General features: G+C 37.3%; 1 protein-coding gene across 9 annotated transcripts in view; it reads right to left on the minus strand.

Moving 5' to 3' along the window:
* Positions 1-5,162: 5,162 nt before the first annotated feature.
* Positions 5,163-27,608, minus strand: part of IFT25 (intraflagellar transport 25) — a 33,679-nt gene continuing 11,233 nt past the window's right edge. For 5 of the 9 annotated variants that reach the window (XM_082688524.1, XM_082688525.1, XM_082688526.1 and 2 more), the window contains 6 exons: positions 27,340-27,410; positions 26,078-26,189; positions 12,518-12,624; positions 10,635-10,703; positions 7,360-7,403; positions 5,163-5,375 (listed from right to left, as the gene is read on the minus strand). In XM_082688524.1, coding sequence (XP_082544650.1) covers positions 5,262-5,375; positions 7,360-7,403; positions 10,635-10,703; positions 12,518-12,624; positions 26,078-26,175 — 432 coding nt within the window. In that variant the 5' untranslated portion in view covers positions 26,176-26,189; positions 27,340-27,410 and the 3' untranslated portion in view covers positions 5,163-5,261. The remainder of the gene's footprint in view (positions 5,376-7,359; positions 7,404-10,634; positions 10,704-12,517; positions 12,625-26,077; positions 26,190-27,339; positions 27,411-27,608) is intronic. The other 4 variants (XM_082688529.1, XM_082688522.1, XM_082688528.1 and 1 more) reach the window with 1 other exon arrangement.

Consider the following 27,608-nt stretch of genomic DNA (forward strand, 5'->3'; position numbering starts at 1 on the left):
GAAGGTAAAGTCCCCAAAGGATGCCCCCCCCACAGAGGGGCATTCCTGAGACAGGGCTCCTAACAGCAATGTTTTTTAAAAAGTCTGTACAGGGACCCCTGGGTGGCTCAGTCAGTTAAGCGTCTGCCTTCAGCTCAGGTAATGGTCCCGAGGTCCTGGGATGCAGTCCCACACCAGGCTCCCTGCTCAGCGGGGAGCCTGCTTCTCCCTCTCCAGCTCCCCCTGATTGTACATGCTCTCTCTCTGTCAAATAAATAAATAAAATCTTTTAAAAATAAAAATAAGTCTGTGCAAATCTCTGTGAGAGATGTAAGGATTTTCATTTGTGCAATATTTCTTTGACCTGTTTGAGTACATGGTTAAAATGTCATTAGATTTTTACTTTTTCAAAAAAGTAATAACTTGGGGCACCTGAGTGGCTCAGTCAGTTAAGCATCTGCCTCCAGCTCAGGTCAGGATTTCAAGGTCCTGTCAGGCTCCCTGCTTCTCCCTCTCCCTCTGCCCCTACACCCCCAACTTGTGCTTTCTCTCTCTCTCAAATAAATAAAATCTTTAAAAAACAACAACAACAAAAAAGTAAAAACTTGATACAAGTCACCATGGTAGGCACTGGCCCACAGTAAGTGATCCAAAAATGTCTATTTTATTAGCAAGCTTTAGTAAAAACTCCTCAAGGATAAAGTAGTATAAAGAGAGAACAATGCGTCAACACATTTTAACTGAAAATCTACTATGCACTGGGCACCTATTGTAAGGCCTGAGGTAATGGTCAGAAGCAAAAGCAACAAACATTGCCTGCCCTTTTGGAATTTACCTTCTAGTGAGGGAAAGAGACAATAAACATGAAATACATGATAAAGAAGAACAAAAATGTGTTAGTAATAAGTAGGGCCGTCTCTAAAAGGTTGTGAGAGCTGAGGGTGATTCAATCAATTGAGCCCCTACCCAAGATACTCACACTTGAAAGGAGACTGCACTGACCTCATCTCTCACAGCATGCTTGGGGTACGATTAAAGGGGAAAAAAATCTCAGCTGGATTTTAGTGGTAGTGAGAAAAGAGGAGTAAGGTACCAGAAGCCCCGCAGCACAGGAACTAGGGTGGCCAATCCCAGAACAAAAGAGAAAAACAACCCAGGAAGGAAGACTGAATGTTTATGTTGCAGTGGTGTGTGTGGGTGGAGAATGGCCAGGGTGATGAGACACTGTAATTTTAGATACCTGAGGCCAGAGAAGGCCTCACTGAGACTTTGTGTAAGGATCTGAAGTACCCAAGGAAGCTAGCTGTACAGATAGGTAAGGAAAAGAGCCCACCAGACAGAGGAGGCCAACTCCCAAGTCTCAATCACAGAGTACACACAGCCCAATGGGAGTCAGGAGTCAGTGGGTAGGTGGAGATAAATCCAAATGAGGGATAGAGGAGACCAAGGAAGCCAACTGGGGACAGATGAGACTTTAAAAAGATGAGGGGGGTCAGCAGTGAAGAAAAAAAAGAAAAAAGATAAAGCCACATATTATGATACCTATTGCTTGAAACTTGGTGAGGTTTTTAGAAGGTGAAATGAATTTTTAAAGTCCAGGAAAATGAAAGTTAAAGAATGCCGTTTTAAAATATCATAAATGGTATTATAAGCACTACACTGATGACTTGTTCTCTGCATCCACAGGAGACAGACACAGAGAAAAAAGACTTAAGAGATAATTTACTAGGCCTGAGCCAAAGAGATCAATCAGACAGCCCCTGGAGATCCTTCCAGCAATCTGCGAGCCTTAACACTGTTTCTTACACAAAGAATCATTGACATTTCAGTTTAGGAAGTTGGCCAAAAGAAAATCCTTAGCATTTCATTTTATTGAACACGAACACAATTGCTCTAAGTCACCTTCCTTCTCAAAAGCCTTAAATGGCTCCAATATTAAGGGAAAATATTTGAAAGCATTAAAAGCTCTCTGTGATCTGGCTGTAATGTATGGTTTTAGTCTTATTATTTGCCCTTGTCTGACTTAAATACTCATCACTCCCCAAATGTGTTTGATGAGAGAGTCCTCCTCTTCACGTCTTCGGTCACACCAACATTGCTCTTGAAATACTTTTCTTACTCTCCTCTGTTTATCTAAAACCTACCATTCTAAGAGTAAATTTGTGCAACAAATCTTAGTAAGTGGTTTATCAGGAAGTATTAAGAACCTTAAAACTGTTCCTGACTTTGACCAACTCCCCTCTGGGAATCTCTTCTAAGGACATCTCTGAAGGGCAGGCAGAGATTTATGCACAAAGATACCCTCAGTAGCATTATTGATTTTTATTTTTCTGTTATGAAGAATGTCAAGCATACACAGAGGTGGGTGCAGTGAAGTCCCATAGACCCACCATCCAGATCTAACCATTTATTGCCATACTTGTTTCAACCAATACCTTTCCCCTTAAAACATCTGCTTATTTTAAAGCAAATCCCAAATATGAGGACATTTTACCCCTATATACTTTGATAAGCATCTTTGAAAAATATGAGCATTTTTTTTTTAGCTAAGCTTAATGCCAGTAACACAGCTAGCAAAATGAACAGTAACACCCAATCCATAAGCATATTTCCCCAAATATCTTTAAAATGTCTTATTTTCAGTTGTTTTGCTCAAATCAGCATCCAAATAACATCCACATATGGCATGTGGCTATGGGGGTCCTTAAAGTCTTTTTGAATCTAGAGTGGGCCCCTTCCTTAATTAATTGACATTTTTCACTCCACTGACTTGTTGAAGAAACCAGGTCACTTGTTCTGTAGGATAAGCCACAGTCTAGATCTGTCTATAAATCAATTGGGATAGGCCAAGTTATAGCCCAAATTTCACTGGCTTAAAACAACAAAGGTGTGTTTTTCCTTCTGTCTGTCCATCTCACATTGAGAGAGGTCTGCTCCCTGCTACCATCAGGTTCAATTTCCAGACCCGGACTGGTGAGGCAGCTACTGTGCAGATCATCATTGCTGGTCATCGTGACAGAGAAAGAAAAGGCTTTTCTTTCTTTGAAGGCTCTCATGTAGACTCACCTACCCCTTTCCCCTCATCTCATTGCCCACAGTTGGTCATATGGCCCTACCCAAAGAAGGCCAGGAAGTCTATCTCACCATGTGCAGGAAAGGCACAGATCTGGGCATTTTGGTGAGTTACAAAATGGCTATTAATCTATTTGCTGCCCTGTGGTGTCATTTTACTTGTTTTTCCATCCCTTGTATTTCCCGAAAAATGGAAGTTAAAACTCTAGAACTTGATGCAACTCAGGCTCAGTAATTCTGGCAGAAGGACTTCAGAGGCTGGCCCATGTGCTTCATAGGGCATCACATCAGGAGCATAGAATGTTTAACTGCAGTGGATTGTAGCAGCAATAGCTGCTGCCTCCCTGGCCTCCCATCATATATATGCATATACGAAGACAATGAGAGGGAGGCAGAAAGGGAGAGAGACTGACTGTGAGAAACTGGCTCAAATGAGTATGAAATCTGGCAAGTGCAAAATCTGTAGGGTTGGCTGACAGGCTGGAGAGCTGTTGTGCAAGTCTGAGTGCTGTCTACTGGCAGAATTCCTTCTTGTCCAGGAAAGGCCAATCTTTGTTCTATTAAGGTCTTCAACTGATGGAATGGAGGGCAATCTGCTTTATTTGAAGTCCACCCATTTATATGGACATTGGGGAGGGTATGTGCTATGGTGAGTGCTGTGAAATGTGTAAGCCTGATGATTCACAGACCTGTACCCCTGGGCAAATAATACATTATATGTTAATTTTTTAAAAAGTCCACCCATTTAAATGTTAATCTTGTCCCCAGAATACCCCATACATAAACATTCAGAATGTTTGAACAAACTCCTGGGCACTGTGGCCCAGTCTATGTAACACATAAAATTAACTATCACAAACTAAACTATCACACACTTTCACTAAGATTATGTTATGGGTTGAACTATGTCTCCAAAAAGACATGTTGAAGTCTTCATCCTTGGTACTTGTGAATGTGACCTTACCTGAAAATATGACTGTTAAATATGGAACTAGTTATGACGAGGCCATATTGGAGTAGGGTGGGGGCTAATTCAATATGACTGATGTCCTCATGAGAGGAGAAGATACATAGAAACAGATATGCAGAGGGAAGATGATGTGAAGACACACACACAGAATGCCATGTGATGACAGAGGCAGACACTGGAGCTGCAGGGACACAAGCCCAGGAATGCCAAGGACTGCCAGCAACTCCAGAAGCTAAGAGAAAGCCATGGAACAGATTCTCCCTTAGAACCTCCAGTAGGAACAAACCCCGTCAATACCTTAATTTCTGAGTTCTAGACTCTGAAACTGTGAGACAATAAATTTCTATTGTTTGAAGCCATCAGGTTTGTAGTACATTATGGCAGTCCTAAGAAACTAATATGAACCACATAGATGAAATACCATGTTTAATGCCACTGTTTCTTGTATGTTTATTTTATCAACTAGTGATAAAGTTAGGTTCATGCATTTCTGTTTGTTTTCAATATACTGGACTTTCTTTTTTGTTTTAATTTTTGGTTATATTAGTTATTTGTGTTTCTAAATGTTAAGGTATATAAAGTATATTCAGAAAAGCTTTATTTTTGCCTAATCTGTCCTATCCTGTTCTTTAGCTCCTCAACATACACCAAAAAAACCAACTCATGTTAATAATGGTTGTCTGTGGAAAGTCAGATTATGGTTTTTTTCCCTAATTCTTCTCTGAGATTTTCAAATCAAGGCAAAAATTAAATTAAAAGAAAAAAATAAATTTTTTGGACAAGGCTCAGTTCAAGTTCCATGGCCTCCATGAAACATTCCCATAAATCCTTTCTCTTTTCTGAACACATACATTTACTGTCTATGTTGCTCACTTAGCCCTCTTCATTAATCAATCAATAAATTAAAAAGTTAATGCACTGAACCTAAAAAAAATTAATGCACTGACATCTGAAGGGCACCCTGTGAGATGCTGGGAGGACACAATGCATTTATCAGTTAAGTTTTCATATATATGTCATTTCCTTTATTAGGTTGTATGACAGCTTTCTTACAGCCCATATGGTTGGTGGCCATGATTCCTCACTAATGAACCAAATTCCTTCACAGAAAATGTTTAAGAGAAAAAAACACTGAAACAGATTGATACAAATCCCTTTAATAAAAGCATATCAACGACAACTTCATGTTTAAATAAATATACTGTTAAAAAAATCATGCAAGAATATTTGGTTATAATTACTAAGAAAGATTTGAGACTGCTAGTCCCTCTGCAGAAACACTATGCACAGATGCAAAATGATCAAAGGCTGATATAATCATGAATCTCAAGTAAGTGGCGTGGCCATCTCGTGTCTGCAAAGGAAAAATCAATATGGAAGCATTTAGCAACTCTAGTTAACTTGTTAAACAGCAGTTAGCAGAAGAAAGAGTGTGATGCAAAAATGATATCCTAAATATATAATATATAAGATATAATAATCAGAAAAGAAGACACCTCCATATAGCAGTACCGCTGGTCTGATGTATCACCCGGCAAATACCAGCATTGGTTTGATGAAAAATAACTGGTGGAACAAAAATTGCAACTTTACATTTCTGATTAATTTTTTAAAAGTGTCTTTCTAGAGAGTATTTTTTATGTTAGGAGACTTCCTTTGTTTGATGATTCCTCTAACTATACTACCCTGAAACATTATTATACTTTTACATTTGTATAATTTCTCTGGAAAACAATTTGGCAATATATATAAGCAGCTATAAATATGTCTACCCTGATGGACCCAGTAATTTTATTCCTTGAAATTTAATCATAGAGAATAGTTTAAAAGGTGAGGATCATGGTAGTGAGAACATGCGTAAGATGTCCCCTGGAGTATTACTTCTAATGACAGAGGCAGGAAAAGGGAAATTAGTGAACATTTGTCTATTTTCACATATTTAATTTTAAAATTATAATTATGAACTTATAATATTGTTTAAAAAGATACATGGGGCGCCTGGGTGGCTCAGTGGGTTAAGCCGCTGCCTTCGGCTCGGGTCATGATCTCAGGGTCCTGGGATCGAGTCCCGCATCGGGCTGTCTGCTCAGCAGGGAGCCTGCTTCCCTCTCTCTCTCTCTGCCTGCCTCTCAGTGTACTTGTAATTTCTCTCTGTCAAATAAATAAATAAAATCTTTAAAAAAAAATAAAATTAAATAAAAAAAAATAAAAAGATACAAAACTCTTCAGTTTTTACTATTAAACTATGTGATGCATACTGACAAGAAGAAAATACGTGTAATAAAAGCTCTTGTGGCAGGGTAATAAAATCACGGGTGATTTCCAGCTGCCCACTCCCCCTTACTGTTTTCCAAATGTCCTATAATGTTGTCCTATAATGTTGTTGATTCACAGTGAGTCCTAAAACAAAATACTTAGCAGAGGCTTACTAATCATAACCCATTAATAAACATGGAGAAAAACAGGCAGATAAAATTCAGTCTAATTAATCATTTTCTGGCCCCACTGGCCTCTCCAGTCACTGGGCACATTTGGATGGCGGAGAAGATAATTAATAGCATTCAAAAACTTCCTACAGAATCTTCTGAAGCACAGATTTCATAGCAGCGCCTGGTTAAGTTGTGAAGAAGGAAACTTAATGGACAAAGTTCCTCTTTAAGCCTCATTTAGAGAAACCTTAAACAAACACTACCACCTAAAAAAAAAAAAAAAAGCCCACACATTTAGTTGTTTCACTTTTTTGTGTTTGTCTAAAACCAGGGCCTGATTAACGAGCAGGAACAGAGGAACCCCTGATGAGGCAGCAGCTTCCTCATCAACGGGCATTCATTCCACTTGACAAGCAAAGCCCAATGGAATGTTGTCGAAAAATGCTGGTTCTCTTTCCACCTCATCTCTCTTTGGCTTATTTGTTGCTGATCCTATGCTCCAGTTCCCCTTATGTGAATCTCTCTTGTCCTTTCATGCTCAAATTAACATCCGATTTTGGCATCTCAACCTTTTTTGATTCCTATTCTAAAAGGCCTACAGAATCAAATGAATGAAAGCACAGCAAGTAAACACTTCTAAAAAAACGAACAAAATAAAAACAAGTAAGTGAATTGTTTTACCCTTGCTGTTAGTCTATGACAGATAAAGGCCTAGTTGATGCATGCTTTATTTAAACTATAGTATCATTGAGAATGACCTTCTCCATGGGTTATTATGTACAGAACCTATAATACATCACAATAATACACACAAATTATTAACTTTATGACTGAGGAGATAGATTTAAAACATAAACACATTGCACTGACTAAAGATAATGTTTATCTCTACAAAGTATATGGACTTACCATAATTTCTTCATTTTGAAGCTGCCCCTCTGTGTGGACTAGATCTAAACCAGAAATTTAACAGGAATGAGTTAGGATTCAAAATACATGAGGACAGCTACTGAAATTTAGGCTCAGCAAAACATGATGTCTGGTAAACTACAGTTAGATCAGATTTACCAGGGGTTGGGGGTTAAAATTCAATATCAAAATAGGAATATTTGATGTAAAAGGAGTGAAAGATAAACTGTGAGCTCTAAAACATCTGTAGTGATTATAAACAAAAGGAAATGTAAATCAGAGTAAAGGAATATAAGGAACTGACAAAATATGAAAATCCCTTTTAAGGATCAAGCCACAAACAGTTATCACAGGCCTGAAAAGAGCCATCTTATTACCACTCCCATGGGTAATGACCACAGCTCGGTTTCTCATGCTGAACTTTTACTGTGACGTTGAATTATGCTGCCTGTGAATTGATCTTTCTTGGTACCCAACTTTAGAAAACATTTACTTAATATAACTTTAAAACAGATTAACTTAGTTGGTCATGAGTCATATCAAACATTCTTTTGGAAACATGAAATATTTGATTGATATAATAATAAACACAGACATTATTTAGAAATTAATTTTATTTGTATCAGAATAGTTAGTGCACATAATTTTTAAGGCACATATCACAAAAGGGATAGTCTCTGGGAAGTAAGATGGTGCATGACTTCCGGTTTCCTAACCTCTCTCTGCGGTAACGAATGGTAGTAATTCCCTGCCTGACCCTTTCTTTCCCCTCCGGTCCTGCTCCTGAGAGGCAAATGTTTCCAACTCCTTCAGCGTTTTTTCCCTGGAATTGTAACATGTTTATATTCCTTTTCTCAATTTATTAGTGTTTTACTGACTTTATATTATGGCAGGAGAAAATTAGGTCTCTGAAATCGATATCCTCTTCCTCCTCCTGCAACTTTTCCCTCCTGCCATCCTCTGAGTTTTGAAATCAATACTTCACAGTTACATTATTGTTTATGTAATGTTATTTACTACTGAAATAAGTATCAAATTATGACCCCATTTTCTTTCTTATGCAACTCCTCCTCTACCAGAATTTAATTATAACCTCTTCTTTCATTGCTTAGTTTAATTATGAAAAATTGGGGGTGCCTGGGTGGCTCAGTTGGTTAAGCAAGTGCCTTCAGCTCAGGTCGTGATTCTGGAGTCCCAGGATAGAGTTCCACATCGGGCTCCCTGCTCTGTGGGGAGCCTGCTTCTCCCTCTGACCCTCTCCCCTCTCATGCTCTCTCTGTCACTCTCAGATAAATAAATAAAATCTTAAAAAAAAGGGGGGGGGAGAGAAAAATTGGAAAATCTCACTTACATCAAAGACCGATGTAATTCTTGTATATACTTGTCATCTTGATTTTGTAATTACTAACATTTCACTATACTTGACTTATGGCATATTTTTTGGCTAAAGTATTCTTTTTAAGATTTTATTTATTTATTTAAGAGGGAGAGAATGAGCAGGGAGGAGGAGTGGAGGGAGAGGGAGAAGCAAACTCCCTACTAAGTAAGGAGCCAACGTGGGGCTCGATCCCAGGACCCTGGGATCATAATTTGAGCTGAAGGCAGATGGTTAACAGACAGACCCACCCAGATGTCCTTGCTAAAGTATTTTAAAGAAATCTAAGACAACATGACATTTCACCTCCAAATATTTGATTATCCATCTCTCAATAATAAGGATATTTTCTTACAATAGTAAAATACTATTATCATACCAACATTTAAAATGCTTTAATATCATATAATACCCAGTCCACATTCAAATTTCCCAACTGTCCCCAAAATGTCTTTTTATAGTTGGTTTATTCAAATCAGAATCAAGTCTCCTGTAAGAAGGAGACTTTTGAATTGCTTTCTCTCCCACACACACATTTTTTTCCCATGTCACTGACTTATTGAAGAGATCAGGTCAGTTTTTCTGTAGAATGTCCCACATTTTGTCATCTTACCTCCTCCTAGTTTCATTACATTTAATCCTCTATCCTCTATTTCCAATATACTGGAATTAGAGCTAAAGGCTTGATTATATTCAAGGTTTGAGGCCTTCATCAAATGTCCGGTGAACTTTGGCTATCTTTTGTTACTTATAAATATATCATTTGAAACGTGTGCATGAACCAGGCTCACTGACTAGGGCTTCAACAGAGCGACCAGGAATGAGCTAGCCTTTGTCTGTATCCATAAATCTTTTTTCTGGAGCCACTCGGTTTCTCCAAAAATGTTTAGTCTCCTGAGTGGGGCTATATTCTTGATTGCTGTCATAAACATTAGAGCACAGAGGAGTGAGTTCTCACCATTCAATTTGCAGGCTTAAATCCCCTGCTTTCAACTGCACAGCTCCCTTACTTTCTCTACTATGTCTGGCCTCGCTGAGTTCTGAGCCTCAACACACAGTGTTCCTCATTATCCTTTGCAGGTGGTTTGCGGGAGGAAAGAGGAATCATCCAGCTTTGTGGAACAGGAGAACTTACATAGGGTCAAAAACTCTGTATATAGATGTTCAACTAATTACCCTTGTTTTCCAGTTCACGTCTCACTTGCACCTTCCCTGGTACCTTCTGCCTTCAAATACTAGACCATCCTGGGGTTTTGTTGGGCAAACTGGCTTGCTTTACATTGCTACTCTCCTTGGAAGGCACTTAGCTACTACTCCATTCGGCGACGTTAGTTCCTTCTCTTCCATCTGCGTCCTCTCTTCCATAATATGGATTAACTCCTCACATCCTCGTTGGTCTCCTGTTTTTTTCACTGTTTTTCATCTTTGTCCTTGTAGGTTTATGCCTCCTTTTATTCCTTTTCCATTATTCTCATGGTATTTGGGGAAGGAAAGGAAACAGACACACGAAGGCAACATGTTGTGTTTAACCAGAGGCAATTCTGATGATGATATTTAAATAGTACCATTAGGAAGGAAGGAAGACAAGAAACTAATACTTATTGTCTACCATGTATAGTTTGGTAGCTGATACTATGTTCAAAAAAACCTTAAATGGTGGGTTACTGTCCCCATTTTTCAGATAAGGATTCTGAAACTCAGAAAAATTGAGTATTAACATGCTAACAGTTACATAACCAGAAGTGAAGCAGCAGTCTTCTATTCAAACTTGGGTGTTTCTAGGCTCTACATAAGTCACAAGAGTCACCTTTTTTCACCAAAGCATAATTGGAAATATAGAATCAAAGGACAATTCTCCCCTCCCTCACACCCAGAACAGTGCTGGTGAAAAAGCACATACCTCTTTCAATCCATGGCTCAAAATCAACTGGCTCTTTAGATGTGGTCTTTTCAATCCTCAAGGTCCTCACTGACATTGGGAGTAAACAAAATAAATAAAGTGTTAATTACCTACCTGATTTATGTCGCTATCCCTACATTTCTTTTTTTTCTCTGAAAGTGTCAAGCACTGGTGGGATTACACAAAATACTGGGATCAGAAATACCTGGTCTGGGGGCACCTGGGTGGCTCAGTCAGTTAAGCGTCTGCCCTCGGCCCAGGTTATGATCTCAGGGTCCTGGGATTGAGCCCCACATCCGGCTCTCTGCTCAGCAGGGAGCCTGCTTCCCCCCCCCCCTCTCTCTGCCTGCCTCTCTGCCTACTTGTGATCTCTCTCTGTCGAATAAATAAATAAATTCTTAAAAAAAAAAATACCTGGTCTGAAAATCATTCACACACTCTGTTTTTCTGTAGGGCCCTATGGTAAAATGCAATCTTGTGTCACTGTAGTCTTACAAATGTTTGCAAAGCACCTAGTACAAAGTTAGTAGAGTCTTTCTGAACTTGGTTATCATCCAGAGTTTTTGTGTACTGGTAATAGTAATAGTAACAGTAATCATAATAATAATACTGTTAGTCATCTTGGTCATAAACCTTTATGGAGAAACTACTGTGAGTCAGGCATATTTACTCATTCCCTCTTGACTATAATCTTCTAAGAGAAAGTATTACTAATACACTTTACTGATGAGGAAACAGGCTTACAGAAATCAGGCACCTTAGAGAAGTCAGGCAAAGTGTTCAATGATAACAGAGCTAGTAAGGGTCAGAAAGAGAATTCAAACTTTGGTGTGTCTGACTCTAGAGCCTCTACAATTAATGACTAGAGAGACACTTAACCAGAATCCAGGCATCTTCCTTCTGCATTGTTTTTTCTCCATTATCCCTAACCCAGATCCTGCTAGAAACATTCTTCTCTTCTCTTCTCTGTTCTGTGGCCTGGGGGAGGACGATTGTGGATTGCACCGCTGGTTTCTGGTTGGGTTTGGCCAATGGGAGGCACTGGGAGGAAACTGGAGGGCAGTGGCAAAGTGAGATCAGGTTGTTTTTTGCCCACTCCCTTCCGGCTTCCATGCCCTGAGACAGTGGTTGGGTCCCTTCATGCTTACAGCCACTGCCGGGCAGGCCATTAGACCCAGGCTCCAGCTCTCATTGGGCTCTGGTAACACAATTTCTGTCCCTTATCCTAGGGATGGTAATGGCTTATTGTTGTGGCCAGTTTCAGGGCGTTCTCACCATCCTAGGTTCCCTTACCCAGACCATAATTTTGTAAGTAATCCCGTCAATAAAGTCTTTTCATTTGAACCATCTGGGATGTATTGTCTCCTGCCATGATTTTGTCTGAAATATTTTATCCTTAAGTAAACACAAGACAGGATCAGAATGATGTTCCAAAGGGAGAGTCCTCTCCTAAATGCCTCAGAAAATGCCATTATTAAAAGAAGAATAAAAAGTATCCAATGCAAATAATCAAGGTTATCAGATTTTCAGAAAGAATTTGACAGAGAACCCCAAGCCAAATGAACCTGGAATAAAGATGTTGAAGAACCGAGTGTTCTGGCAAGCTGGCTTCTTAAGTTCATAATAGGGTTTTTTGCCAAAGATTTTCACATAGTAAATTGCATGGAAATTATTATGCACTTTGGAAGGATTTCAAATTTGCAATTTTAGAGAAGCTAACTGTGCTCAAGGCAGTTAACCCATACTCCCCATTCTCCCAACCCAGCCATAAAACTGGATTCCATGCTGCAAAGAAAAGTTAGTGTTTTGCCAAAGTTTACATATGTGCCCTCTGCCTATGGGAAAATGAAAAGATGATGAATATTAATGTATTATTTGCTTACCAAAGTAACTTTGGATTACAAGTCTTTCAATCCTTACATGTTTGTGAAAACAAATAATGAACTCTTGGGGAAACATTCCTGTTGTCGTCCAAAATGTTTCTGGATTCCTATTGTTAATTTTAAAGGGAAAGAAAAAAGAAGAGCCAAATAAAAATGTTCAATCACAAAATTCTAGTGGGTAAGTATTTTCAATAAACGACCCTCAACTCTTAAGATCCCTACCTCTTCCTTCTGCCTCTAATCGCTCCCTAACTTTAATAATTCTTCTTTACTATTACCAGATACATTTTTTAAAAACACAGAAACAGAACTGATGTCACTCTCTTGTCTAAAAGCCTTCAGTGGCCCCTTAGTGCCTATAAATCTGCCCGTGAAGGATGGCATTTTACAACCCTGTACGATCTGGTCACATTATTAAAGTACACTGTCTCCCGTCATGGTATGCTCTCCCGTTACTGTAGTCACATCGGGCCAATTAAGATTCTGCAAACACATCATACAGGGTCATATTTCTGTGCCTTATTTAGTTCATGAGGTTCTTTTGACCCAAAGGCCTTTCTTCCCTTACGAGTATATTTGCTCTTTGGTCCCATCTCTGAGGCCCCAACAAGTCAGAATCATTTCCTCACGCCTCCTTTGCACTCAGAATCCATTTTTGCATTGGTACTTCTCTCTTGTGCTTTTATGGCTCCTGCTAGATGCTGAGTTCTCTGAGTCCAACCACTTTCTCTTCATTATCTTTATATCCCAGCAACTATCACATTGGCTGACCCATAGCAGATGCAGTCAGATGCGTGTTGAAAAAAAATGCATTCAATTTCATGTCATATATATAATTAAAATACATGTAATATATATAGTACTGTCCACAGAAATAACCATTTCTATTTTAACTATACAAGCTGCTTCTTTCCTTTTAATGTAGGTAAAATTTTACCTGCAGTGAAATTTAAGTATACAACTCAATGAGTTTTGACAAATGTATATACTCACATAACCATTACGCCAGGGCAACAAATACCAAGATACGTAACATTTCCATTGCTCCAGAAACTTTCCTTTTCTTTCCTTCCAGACATTTCTTACTTCCCTTAGGTAACTATTGCTCTGATTTCTGTGAACACAGACTATGCCACAATTTGGTTATTCATTCTTCTGTCTGATTATTTTGTTGGATATTTGGATTGCTTCCAGCTTTTTAGTATTATGAATAGGTTGTTATAAACATTCTTGTACAAGTATTTTGGGGACATATTTTCATTTCTCTTGGGCAATTATTAGGAATAGAATTGCTGGGTCATAGGGCAGAAGTATGTATAGCTTTACAAGAAGCTGCCAGATTTCCAAAGTGATTGTACTATATTTTATATTCCTACCAGCAATGTAAGAGAGTTCTAGTTGCTCCATACCCTTCCAATACTTGCCTTTGTCAGCCCTTTTTTTTTTTTAGCTACTCTAGTAGATATAAAATGGTGTCCTACAATGACGTTCATTTGGATTTCCCTGATAACAAATGATGTTAAGCACTTTTTCATATACATATATGAATATATATATATATATATATATTTATAAATATATATCAGAAGTTTTACTGACAACATAATTGATACATATCTTACATATGTATTATATACTGTCTTCTTACAATAAAGTAAGCTGGAGTAAAAAAAATGTTAAAATCTGAAAGAAGAGAAGTTATATTTACTCCTCTGTACATGTATTTATTGAAAAAAAAATCCCATGCAGTTCAAACCCATGTTGCTCAAGGGTCAACTGTACTTCACTATGTATTCTTGTCCTTTATGAGATATATGTACTGTGAATATTTTCTTGTCTTTCCATTTTCTTACTTATATCTTTCAATGAGTAGAAGTTTTCTTTTTGGTGAAGTCCAGTTTTATTACCTGTTTCTTTTATGTTTAGTGATTTTTATGTCGAAGAAATCTTTGCCTACCTCACAGCTACAAAGGAACTTTCTGAGGTTTTCTCCTTGAAGCTTAGTAATTTTGGCTCTGAGTGGAGATCTATGATCCATCCTGAATTAACTTTTGCGTTTGGTATGAGGTAGGGGTGGAGGTTCATTTTTATCAGTATGTTTATTTAAGTATTCCAACACCATTTATTAAAAGAGTTTCCTTTTCTTACTGAGCTGCCTTGGTGTCTTTGCCTAAAATTAATGGATGGGTAGATCTGTCCCCTTCATTTTACTCCATTGATCTGCTTCTATATCCTTAGGCTTCTGTTGAAAACTAATTGACCTTGATATGTGGGTCTATTTCTGGGCTTTCTATTCTGTTCCATTGGTATGCATATCTATATTTACAAAAACACCACACATTTTGATAACTGTAAGTTATTAAGTCTTGAAATCAGATAATGTAAGCCCTCAAACTTTCTTCTTTCTCAAATTACTTTGAGTAGACTGGGCCTTTGCATTTCCACATACATTTCAGAATCAACTTGTATTTTATACTTGTATAAAAGATGTATTTTACTTGTAAAATTGAGATTTTGATTGACACTGTACTGAATCAACAGGTTATTTTAGGGAGAAATTGGTACCTTAAAAATACTGAGTTTTTCGATCATGAATGTAGTATATCTTTTCATCTACTTAGTTATTTAATTTTCCTCAGCAGCATTTTATGGTTTTCCTATAAAGGTCTTGCATATCTTGTTAAGTTTATTCTTAACTCTCTTTATGTTTTGACTGGTATTGGAAATTGAATTTTTTAAATTTCAATTTCTAACTGTTTCCTGCTATTATATAGTAATATAACTGATTCTTGCATATTGACCTTGCTAAATGTACTTATTAGCTCTAGTAGGCTTTTATAGATTCTTTGTTTTTTTGTAGATTCCTATAAAACACTAATACAACCTATAAGCAAAGACAATCTTTCTTTTTTAAAAAAATGTATTTATTTGACAGACAGTGTGCAAGCATAAGCAGGGGACGTGGCAGGCAGAGGGAGAAGCAGGCTCCCCACTGAGCAGAGAGCCCAGTGTGGGGCTTGATTCCAGGACCCTGGATCATGACCTGAGCTGAAGGCGGAGGCTTAACCTACTGAGCCACCCAGGCCCTCCCAGGTTTACTCTTTTTTTTTTTTTTAATTTTTTTTTTTAAGATTTCATTTATTTATTTGACAGAGAGAGAGATATCTCACAAGTAGGCAGAGAGGCAGGCAGAGAAAGAGGGGGAAGTAGGCTCCCCGCTGAGCAGAGAGTCCAATGCGGGGCTCGATCCCAGGACCCTGGGATCATGACCTGAGCCGAAGGCAGAAGCTTAACCCACTGAGCCACACAAGCGCTCCTAATTTTACTCTTTCTAATCCTTATGCCTTTTATGTCTTTTTTTGGCCTTACTGCATGGGCTAGAACCTCTAAAACAATGCTGAATAAGAACAGTGAGAACAAACATTCTTCTTCCGTTTCCAGTCTCAGGGGGAAAGCATTTATTATTTCACTACTAAGGTAACATGTTTAGTAGATGTCTTTATCAGACTGAGGAAGTTCCCTTCTCTTCTTTATTTGCTAAGAATTATTATCATGAATGAATGCTGAATTTTGTCAAATGCTTCCTCATCTTTTGGTATGATCATGATTGCTCTCCCTTGTTCTGACAATGCGGTGAATTACACTCAACCTTGCATTCCTGTGATAATGTGGTAAATATACCAACCTCGGCATTCCCAGGATTAATTCCACTTGCTAGATTCAATTTATAAGAATTTTTGTGTTTATGGGCGCCTGGGTGGCTCAGTGGGTTAAAGCCTCTGCCTTCAGCTTGGGTCATGATCTCAGGGTCCTGGGATCGAGCCCCACATTGGGCTCTCTGCTCAGCGGGGAGCCTGCTTCCCCACCCCCTCTACCTGCCTCTCTGCCTACTTGTGATCTCTGTCAAATAAATCAATAAAATCTTAAAAAAAAAAACTTAAAAAAATTTAAAAATTAGAAAAAAATTGTGTTTATATTCATAAAGGATACTGGTCTTTAATTTTCCTTTCTCTTGTCCATTCTTTTTCTTTCTTTCCTTTCCTTCCTTTTTCTTTCCTCATAATGTCTTCGTCAGGTTTGTCCTCAGGGTCATGTTGTTTTCATGAAAAACAATTTGAGAAATGTTTCCTGCTCTGTTTGTGAAAGATTTATATTATTTTTTCCTCTAAATATTTGATAGAATTTAATTTATACAATAGATGCATGGCTATTCAAATTTTCTATTTCATCTTTTGTCATTTTTATAGGTTGAGTTTTTTAAGGAATCTGTCCACTTAGATTATCAATTTATTAGCCTAAATTTGTTCTTTTCTTGAAAAAATTTTAAAATTAAGGTATAATTGACATATACCAGTTAGTTTCAGGTATATAACATAATGATTTGATATCCTAAATTTATCTTTGATAGTGACGTATTAGTCTTTTAGAAACTGTAGCGATACTGCTTTTTTCATTGCTGGTACTGGTGATTTGTATTTCCTCTATTCTTTCTTGGTCAGTTTTCCTAGAGATTTATAACTTTCAATATTTCTTTCAGATAATCAGTTTTAGCTTTGTTAATTTTTTCTAATAGTCTATTTTCTATTTTATTGATTTCTGTTCTTACCTTTATTATTCACTTTCTTTGGGTATAATTTGCTCTTCCTTATCTAGCTTCCTACTGTGGAAATTTAATTAATGGTTTTTAAAAATTCTTTTTTTTTCTTTTTAAAGATTTTATTTATTTGAGCAAGAGAGAGAAAGAGAGAGAGAGGGAGTAAGTGGGGAAAGGGCAGAGGGAGAAGCAGGTTCCCTGCTGAGCAAGGAGCCTGATGTGGGGCTCGATCCCAGGACCCCAGGATCATGACCTGAGCTGAAGGCAGATGCTTAATCGACTGAGCCACCAAGGCGCCCCTAAAAATTCTTTTTAAGATAAAATATTTATGCTATAAAAAATTTCCCTGGAAGCATCACTTTAGCTGCATCCACAAATGTGGATATGTTGTGTTTTGTTATCATTTGGTTACAAATATATATATTTTTAAAGATTTTATTTATTTATTTGACAGAGAGAGATCGCAGGCAGACAGAGAGAGGAGGAAGCAGGCTCCCCACAGAGCAGAGAGCCAGACACAGGGCTCGATCCCAGGACCCTGGGATCACAACCTGAGCCGAAGGCAGAGGCTTTAACCCACTGAGCCACCCAGGCACCCCAGAAATATTTTCTTTTTTCAAAGGTATTTATTTATTTATTTATTTATTTGACAGACAGAGAGGAAGGGAAGCAGGCTCCCTGCTGAGCAGAGAGTCCGACTCGGGGCTTGATCCCAGGACCCTGGGATCATGACCTGAGCCAAAGGCAGAGGCTTTAACACACTGAGCCACCCAGGCACCCCAGAAATATTTTCTAACATACCTTGTGATTTCTTCTTTGACCAATGGGTTCTTTAGAAGTGCCATGCTTAATTTCTAAGTTTCAGGGATGTTTTCCCAAAGGTCTTTTTAATATTTACTTGTAATTTAATTACATAGTGGTCAGAGAACAAATTATTTTTTCTCCAGCTTTAGTGCAATTTAATCAATACACAACATTGTGTATGTTTAAGGTATACAATATTATGATTTGTTTACATATATGTTGTGAAATCATGGCCATAAAAAAGTTAATTAACACATCCATCATCTCACAGGTACCATTTCTTTTTCAATACATATTCCCTAAGGTTTTCATCTTTTAAAATTGACTGGCTTTATGGACCAGCACATTTTAGTGAATGTTTAATGTAGATAGACTTCTTCCATGTGCCACTGTTGATTATAGTGTTGTATAAATGTCAACTCAGTCAAGGTGACTGACATGTGCAGATCATCCTATCTTTACCATGTCTTTACTATGTGCTATCTTCAGAATCTTTGTCTGGCTGCTTTATCACTACTAAAAGAAAGGTGTTAAAATCTCCAACTATGATTGTGGATTTGTTTGTTTCTTTCATCTGTCAGTTTTTATGTATTTTGAATATTATTAGATCAGTATAAATTTAGGATTATTATCTCTTCCTGATGAAAGAATTCTTAAAACATTAAAAATGTCCCCTTTATCACTGGTAATTCTTCTTACTCTACATTCTACTTTGTCTGGTAGGAATATAGCCAAGCCACTTTCTTATGTTTAGTGTTAATAGGATACATCTTTTTCATCCTTTTATTTTCAACCTATTTGTGACTTTACATTTAAAGTACATCTCTTCCAGATAGCATATACCTGTGTGTTATATTTTTACCCAGTCTGACAAATTCTGTCAATTTCTATCATTTAATTGAAGTGTTTAGCCTATTGGCATTTAATGTAATTATGGATATGGCTGGGTTTAAGTCTACCATCTTGCTATTCATGTTCCATTTGTCCTTCCCATCTATTTTTTTCTTGTTCTATTTCTCCTTTCCTATCTACTTTTGACTGAATTTTTTAAAAAACCTAAAATTCCATTTAATTTTCTGTGTGTGTGTGTGTGTGTGTGCGCGCACGTGTGTGGTTATTTTCAAGGTCATAAGAACCTATGATAGCCATTTTACACTGAGTTCCACTTTTGTGCCAATTTTTAAATAAATTTTATATTTACATATATAGAATTTATTACATATATATGTAGTAAATCCCAGAGTACAATGTGTTTTTTCCCATTAAGTGGTCAGTTGATTTTTTTATTTTTTTAAGATTTTTATTTATTTGTTTGATAGAGATCATAAGTAGGCAGAGGCAGGTGGGGCGGGGGTTGGGGTAAGTAAGCTCCCCACTGAACAGAAAGCCTGATGCAGGGCCCAATCTCAGGACCCCGAGATCATGACCTGAGCCAAAGGTAGAGGCTTAACCCACTGAGCCACCCAGGCGCCCTGGTCAGTTGACTTTTTTTTTTAATTAAAAGAAAAAGAATAGTTGTTTTTACATTTACCACTTCCAATGTACTTAATTTCTTGGTAAGTTTGAATTTCCACCTAGTATCATTAACGAACTTCAACATTTCCTGTGATACAGGTCTACTTGTGGGGAATAAAATGTTTCTATTTCACCCTCATTTTTGAAAGATATATTAGCTAGATACAGAATTCTGAGTTGACAGGGTTTTTTGTTGTTTCTTTTTTCAACATTTAAGGTATTATTCCATTGTCACCTGTATTCCACTGCTTGTGAAACAAAGTCAGCTGCCACTGGTACTACTGTTCCCCTGTAGTTAATGTATTTTTTTTCATAGTTATTTAAAATTTTTTTCTTTACTTTTCAGGAGATTACAGTATGGTCTCTTTGTGTGTATCCTGGTTGGGGTCTGCTGAAATTCTTGGATTTACAAGTTGGCATTTTTTAATAAGATTGGAGAACATTCAAACAAAAAGTAGAAACAACCTGAATATCCATCAGCTAATGAATGAATAAATAAAATATGCTATATCCATAAAATGGAATATTATTTGGCAGTAAAAAGGAATGAAGCACTGATACGTGCTATAAAACGGGTGAACCCTAAAAACATGTAAGTGAAAGAAGGTATTTATAAAAGACCATATATATGATTCCATTTATATGAAGTCTCTGAACAGGCAAATCTATAGAGATATAAAGTAGATTAAAGAGTGCCTAGGGCGGGTGGCGATGGGGAATATAAGGTGACTGCAATGGGTTGTAAGCTTTTTTTGGGAGGTAATGAAATGCCCTAAAATTGATTGTGGAGGGGACTACATAACTCTAAATATGTTGGAAGCCAATAAATTGTACATTTTAATGGATGAATTGCACACTATGTGAATTATCTGTCAATAAAGCTGTTACCAAAAACAAAACAAAACAATACAGGTCCAACTCACAATTTTGGATTTTTTATACTATGCTTATTTATTTCACAATTCATTTTTCATTTATATGTATATGGTTTTAAGTTTTACTTATTCAAATGACTTTTAATTGCCCTCTGTCTCTCAGGTGATTTTAATGAACATGACCAATGTAACAACATCAAATGGTATGTAGAGATGTACTGGTCTCAAATACGACATAGGGGCAGGAGTGGCCTGGGTGGCTCAGTCGGTTAAGCATCTGACTCTTGGGCTCACAGTGGTGAGATCAAGCCCTACATCTACCTCTGTGCTCAGCATGGAGTCTGCTTGAGATTCTCTCTCTCCTTCTGCTCCTCTTCCTGGTCACACACTCTTTCTCTCAAAATAAATAAATAAAATCTTTTTAAAAAGTGACATATATGACACTAATCAATTAATCTATGACCAAAAAGGGAAGAATATGCAATGGGAAAAAGAGAATCTCTTCAACAAATGGTGTTGGGAAATTGGTCAGCTAAATGCAAAAGAATGAAACTGGAACACTTGATTACACCACACCAAAAACAAACTCAAAATGGCTAAAGACCTGAATGTGAGACCTGAAACCATAAAATTCCTAGAAGAAAACACAGGCAGTAATGTCTTAACATCTGTGGTAGAAACATTTTTCTAGATATATCCCCACTGGAAAAGAAAACAAAAGCAAAATTAAACTATTGCGACTATACCAAAGTAAAAAGCTTTTACACAGTGAAGGAAATCATCAAGAAAATAAAAAAGACAACCCAGAGAATGGGAGAAGATATCTGCAAATGATATAACTAATAAGAAGTTAATATCTAGTGGTGCCTGGGTGGCCCAATGGGTTAAGCCTCTGCCTTTGGGTCAGGTCATGATCTCAGGGTCCTGGGATCGAGATCGGGCTCTCTGCTTGGCAGGGAGCCTGCTTTCCCCTCTCTCTCTGTCTGCTGCTCGGGCTATTTGTGAGCTCTCTCTCTCAATCTCTGTTAAACAAATAAATAAATAATCTTTAAAAAAAATAAAATAAAACAGAGGTTAATATCCAAAATATACAAAGAACTTACACAACTCAACAGCAAAAAACCACAAATAATCCAATTGAAAATGGGCAGAAGACATGAATAGACATTTCTCCAAAAAGACATACAGAAGTGCCTAACAGATACAGGATCAACATCAGTAATCATCAGGGAAGTGCAAATCAAAACCACAATGAGAAATTACCTCACACCTGTCAGGATGGCTAAAATCAACAACACAAGAAACAAGAGGTGTTGGTAAGGATGTGGAGAAAATGGAATACTCATGCACTCTTGGTGGAAATGCAAACTGGCACAGCCACTGGGGAAAACAGTACAGAGGTTGCTCAGAAGCCTAAAAACAGAATCACCATATGATCTAGTAATTCCATCACTGGGTATTTATCCAAAGAAAATGAAAACACAAATTCAAAAAGATACATGCACCCCATGTTTATTGCAGCATTATTTACAATAGCCAAGATATTGAAGCAACCAAAGTATCCATCCACAAATGAATGGATAAAGAAGATGCGGTGCATCGGGCTCTCTGCTCAGCAGGGAGCCTGCTTCCCTCTCTCTCTCTCTCTCTGCCTGACTCTCTGTCTACTTGTGATTTCTCTCTGTCAAATAAATAAATAAAATCTTAAAAAAAAAAAAAGAAGAAGAAGATGCGGTGTATGTGTAGTGGAATAATACTCAGCCATCAAAAAGAATGAAATCTTGCGCGGAGCTAGGGAGTATAATACTAAGTGAAATAAGTCAGAGAAAGACAAATACCATACGATTTCACTCATATGTGAAATTTAAGAAACAAAACAACTATTAAAAAAAATACAAACCAGACTCATATATAGAGAACAAACTGGTAGCTGCCAGAGGGGAGGTGGGTAGGGAGATGGGTAAAATAGGTGAAGAGGATTAAGAGTATACTTGTGATGAGCACTGAGTAATACAGAGAATTGCTGAATCATTACATTTTACACCTGAAACTAATATAACACTGTATGTTAATTATACTGAAATTAAAAAAATAATTAATTAATAAAATTTTATTGGCATATAACTGAATTCTCATAGTTAGGTATAATGAAGCCATAAAAATAGTAGTTTTCTTTTAAAGGTTAATTAATTAATTATTTTTAAAAAGACTTTATTTATTTAACAGACAGAGATCACAAGCAGGCAGAGAGGCAGGCAGAGAGTGGTGGGGGAAGCAGGCTCCCTGCTGAGCAGAGAGCCTGACGCCGGGCTCGATCCCAGGACCCTGGAATCATGACCTGAGCCGAAGGCAGAGGCTTTAACCCACTGAGCCATCCAGGCGCCCCTAATTAATTAATTTTAAAGAGAGCACGCATGTGTGAGAGTACTGGGGTGGGGAAAGGGGCACAGGGAGAAGGAGAGTTTCAACCAGACTCCACACTGAGCATGGAGTCCAACACAAGGCTTGATCTCATGACCCTGAGATCACAACCTGGGCCAAAATCAAGTATCCAATATTTAACCCATTGTGCCACCCAGGCGCCTCAGTAGTTTTCATTTAAATATAAAGCTTTACTTGGGGTGCCTGGGTGGCTCAGGGGGTAAAAGCCTCTGCCTTCGGCTCAGGTCATGATTTCCAGGTCCTAGGATAGAGCCCCGCATTGGGCTCTCTGCTCAGCGGGGAACCTGCTTCCCCCACCCCGCCTGCCTCTTCTGCCTACTTGTGATCTCTGTCTGTCAAACAAACAAACAAACAAATAAATAAATCTGTCTTTAAAATAAATAAATAAATATAAGGCTTTACAGCTAACAACTGTTTAACATTATTATCTCATGTGACTTTTTCCCACAACTTTGAGGTAGTCAGGGAAGGTGGTGTTATCCCCACTTCTCAGATCAGAAAAGTGAGATTCAAAGAGCAACATATCCTTTTAGTCCAAGGTAACATATATAGTTCACTTAACCAGGAATTTTAACTGTAAATCTAGTATTACACATTACACTGAAATGACTAATTCTCTCTTACTATTTTTTCTCTTAACTCTTTTTTTCCTAGTGTAGAACTTCCTTTCTCCTTTTTCATTAACATATTAAATACCGAAGGGCAAAAGTACAGTCAAAGACCATTAGAAATATAATCACTTTAACTCTTACTTCTGTGGAAATTGAGAACTATCTAATGGGGGCAGTTTTATGGTACTATTTTCTCCAAATAATTCTATGGTTACTTCCATTTAGACAAACCAACTTATGAATAAAGATTAATTTTTAATACCTACTACATAAAGTCTAATTGTACTTGTTCGAAATGCATAGACATTAAAAGTCTCTGATATGTTCTGTTATCAGGTCAGTAACCACTTTTATCCTATATGGTTTTCTGTACTAAGGGTTATGTCCTTAATCATTCATTAATATGGACTGGTCTTTGGAAATATTTCTATTTCTTTTTTAAAAAATTTTAAAAGAGATTTTATTTATTTGGGAGAGAGACAAATAAAACTTATTTATTTGGGAGACGCAGATAGTAGGGGGAGGGACAGAGGGACAAGCAAACTGCCTGCTGAGCATGAGGCCCAAAACGGGGCTCAATTCCAGGATCCTGAGATCATAACCTGAGCCAGAGTCAGACACTTAACTGACTGAGCCACCCAGTTGCCCCAGAAAGATCTCTATTTCTGAAAACAACTTAAGGTAAATCTTATTATATCTGCATATGATCACACAGTTTCCACATTAATTTTTCTACTCTTGAGGCAGAATGGGATAAACAGCTATTACCTGAATTCCAGGAAGTAACAAACCAAGGATTAAGAGGTACCGGCCAAAAAAATTGATGTTAAGTTTTGGATTCAAATCTAAAGTCTGAGTTATCATAGTATAGTACAAAGAACCCCAAACTGGGACTTAGAAGACATGAGGTTAATATTGATTCCACCACTTGGTTATCTATGTAATTTTAAACAAGTCATCTTTATCTCCGATTATCCTTTTCTTCATCTTTACAATTAGGTTGAAAATACATTTTTAAAATACTTTGGGAGTGCCTGGGTGGCTCAGTCAGTTAGGCATCTGCCTTTGGCTTGAGTCATGATCTCAGGGTCCTGGGATCAAGCCCCGAGTTAGGCTCCCCGCTCATCTGGGAGTCTGCTTCTCCTTCTCCGTCTACATCTCAGTCTCAAATAAAATTTTTTTAAATAAATAAATAAAAATATTTTGCCTCCTATTTCCCAAGCTTATGGTGAGGGTCACATGATATCTGTGAAACTATAAAGCCCTATTCAAATTAAAATAATACATATATACATATAAATACATAAATATATGGTTTGTGTATATGTGTATATGCTCAGCCACTTTCCAATATTAATTGAATTTGACTGATACTTGATGATCTAATTCATAAGATACTCCACTATTCTAAGATATTCTAGAGTCGAAGATGAGTGAGTCATATCTCTAACTTCTAGGAATTCATAGTTAAGAGAGGACACAAATATTAAACAAATAATTATACAATAAAGGGATAAAAAGGTAATAGATGCATACACTAAATTCTCTTAGAGTCTGACGAAAAGGTACACTAATCCTACATGATGCCAAAGGGACAGATGTCAGAGAGGAGATAACAACTAGGCTTAAAGGAAGGGATTAAGTTGCTAGAATTTTATCCAGATACATGGAATTCACGACAGAACACAAAAATACCATAAGATCTGTGTTGTAACTGGTTCTGCCTTCAGCAGTTAAAATAGTACTTGACCTCTTTAGACCTCTCTTACCACAACTCTAAAATGAAAGGTTTAGGTAAGATAAATTTCTAAGTCCTTCCAGCTCTAAAATTATATGATTTTATAAGTCAAACTCTGGTCATTGTAGAGATACCAAGAAAGAGAAATCAAGAGAGTAATAAAATAGTCACAACTATTTAAAAAGGAGTTTTTCCATTAACTACTTTTTCTTGGAATTTAAAAGCCTGAGAATGATATTCATCTCTACCTTGAAGAAGCTGTAGCACAGTAAAGACAGGAAATTGGAATGAAATCAACAAGCTGAGAACCAGACAATGCAAGTAGATACCAGGAAGTCAGGCCTTCAGTTCAGCAACAATATTGCTTAGACCACTAAGGAAATAGGCAATAATGAGAAGTTACAATGTTTTTATTCCTATTTACTAAAAAACTTGGAATAAAATCACAACCATATATTATAATGTACTCTTCCCCAAAATGAGACAGTTGTTTAAAGTTTTGCCTTGTTAAACTACTTCTTAAAAAGCATTTGTATAAAAGGTCAGTTTAAAAATTATAAAGAAAAGGGTCAAAAGCGGGCACCTGGGTGGCTCAGAGGATTAAGCCTCTCCCTTCAGTTTGGGCCATGGTCTCAGGGTACTGGGATCAGGTCCTGTATCAGACTCTCTGCTCAGCAGGGAGCTTGCTTCCTCCCTCTCTCTCTGCCTGCCTCTCTGCCTACTTGGGATCATCTCTCTCTGTGTGTCAAATAAATAAATAAAATCTTAAAAAAAAAAAAAAGGATCAAAAGCCTAAATATGCACAACTGAGTTTGTTTCAGGAATGGTACCAAAGGTAGATACTATCAAGTAATGTACTTCACCAAACATTTATTAAACTATATTTTAAAGTTCTAGTTGTTGTAAAGCATAGTTCCAGTACTGAAGGGGTTCACTGAGCTAATATCAAGACTATAAGGAAGAAAAAATAGTAACTCTTACCCATCAATCATATTTTCAGGTGGGTGTTTTTCATCACTTGATGTAGCTAAAATCACTTCAGTCCCCTCAGAGCTCAAACACAAATCAATTTTTCTCATCTTCAGGTGTTAATCTGCAAATAAAACAATAATAACAAAAGCAAATTCTTGATTCTTTGAACTTCATCTGAGAAAAGGGAAAGAGAAAGCCTGTTGCCTAGCACACAGCTTAACAACCAAGCTATTCAACAAGTGGGAGGGACTCTAACATGGTTGTTTATAAAAGTAAACTTCTAACCTCCCCCAGGACTAATCTGTAAGATAATGATTATTTCCACTATTCTACTCCACAAAACAAGATACTGAGTACTTGGGGTGCCTGGGATGATCTCAGTGTGCCTGGGATCCAGCCCTGCATCCGGCTCTCCACTCAGTGGGGAGCCTGCTTCCCCCTCTCTCTGCCTACTTGTGATCTCTCTCTGTTGAATAAATGAATAAAAGCTTTAAAAAAAAAAAAACACTGATTAACTGACATCATTATTCTGAAATTAAAAGTCCTCAATAATGACACAGAAACAGTTAAAGGATACTGTAACATGATTAGTGGATAAGTTTTTAAAAATTATTTATATCATTCTATTTCTTTTTTTCCTTAAGACTTTATTTATTTATTTCACAGACAGAGATCACAAGCAGGCAAAGAGAGAGGGGGAAGCAGGTTCCCTGCTGAGCAGAGCCGGATGTAGGGTTTGATCCCAGGACCCTGAAACCATGACCTGAGCCATAGGCAGAGGCTTTAACCCAGTGAGCCACCCAGATGCCCCTGTATCATTCTATTTCTGAAATTTAAAAAAATCTGGAACATAAAAACATGTTTTTGTGACTATTTTTTCTTTTTTAAAGTAGGCGCTACACCAAGGACAGAGCCCAACTCGGGGTTTGAACCCAGGACTGTGAATCAAGAGTCAGAGGCTCAACCAACTGAGCTGGCCAGGCATACTGCATGACTGTTTACCCATACATTTATCAATTTCAGTAGCAAATAATATTATCCACATGTTTAAAAATATCTTACCATCATTATTTTTGGAGCAGAATGTAAAATAAGAGAGAAGACAAATTTTGTTTATTTTTAAATTCTGTATTAGTCACATGGGTCATGGATTTAAAGACATTTCTATTGCATGGTAATATTTTGAGTTTAATAAAAATATCCTGAAAAGATAAGGACCTTGGTGGATTAGACAGAGAAGGCAAGAGAAGACTCTATCAGATCTAACTCACCTTCCTCCTTGATCTGGTGGTGACAGGGCACGGACAAATATATAGAAGCAAAGTGACTGTAAAAGCTGTATCTATAAAGAATTAATGGACAGAGAGAGTTTGGAAAAAGAAGGCTTCCAATACCCTTTATACCCCAGCCTCCGGCTAATATTTTTAAAAATGAAACTATTTCAAATAAATAATCAACAAAGTACAGAGAATATCACATATGTTAAGCAACTATGTACTCACTCCCTAGATTTAATAAATGTTAACATTTTTGCCTATTT

Source organism: Mustela nivalis, assembly GCF_964662115.1.
Source record: "Mustela nivalis genome assembly, chromosome: 10".
NCBI lineage: Eukaryota > Metazoa > Chordata > Mammalia > Carnivora > Mustelidae > Mustela > Mustela nivalis.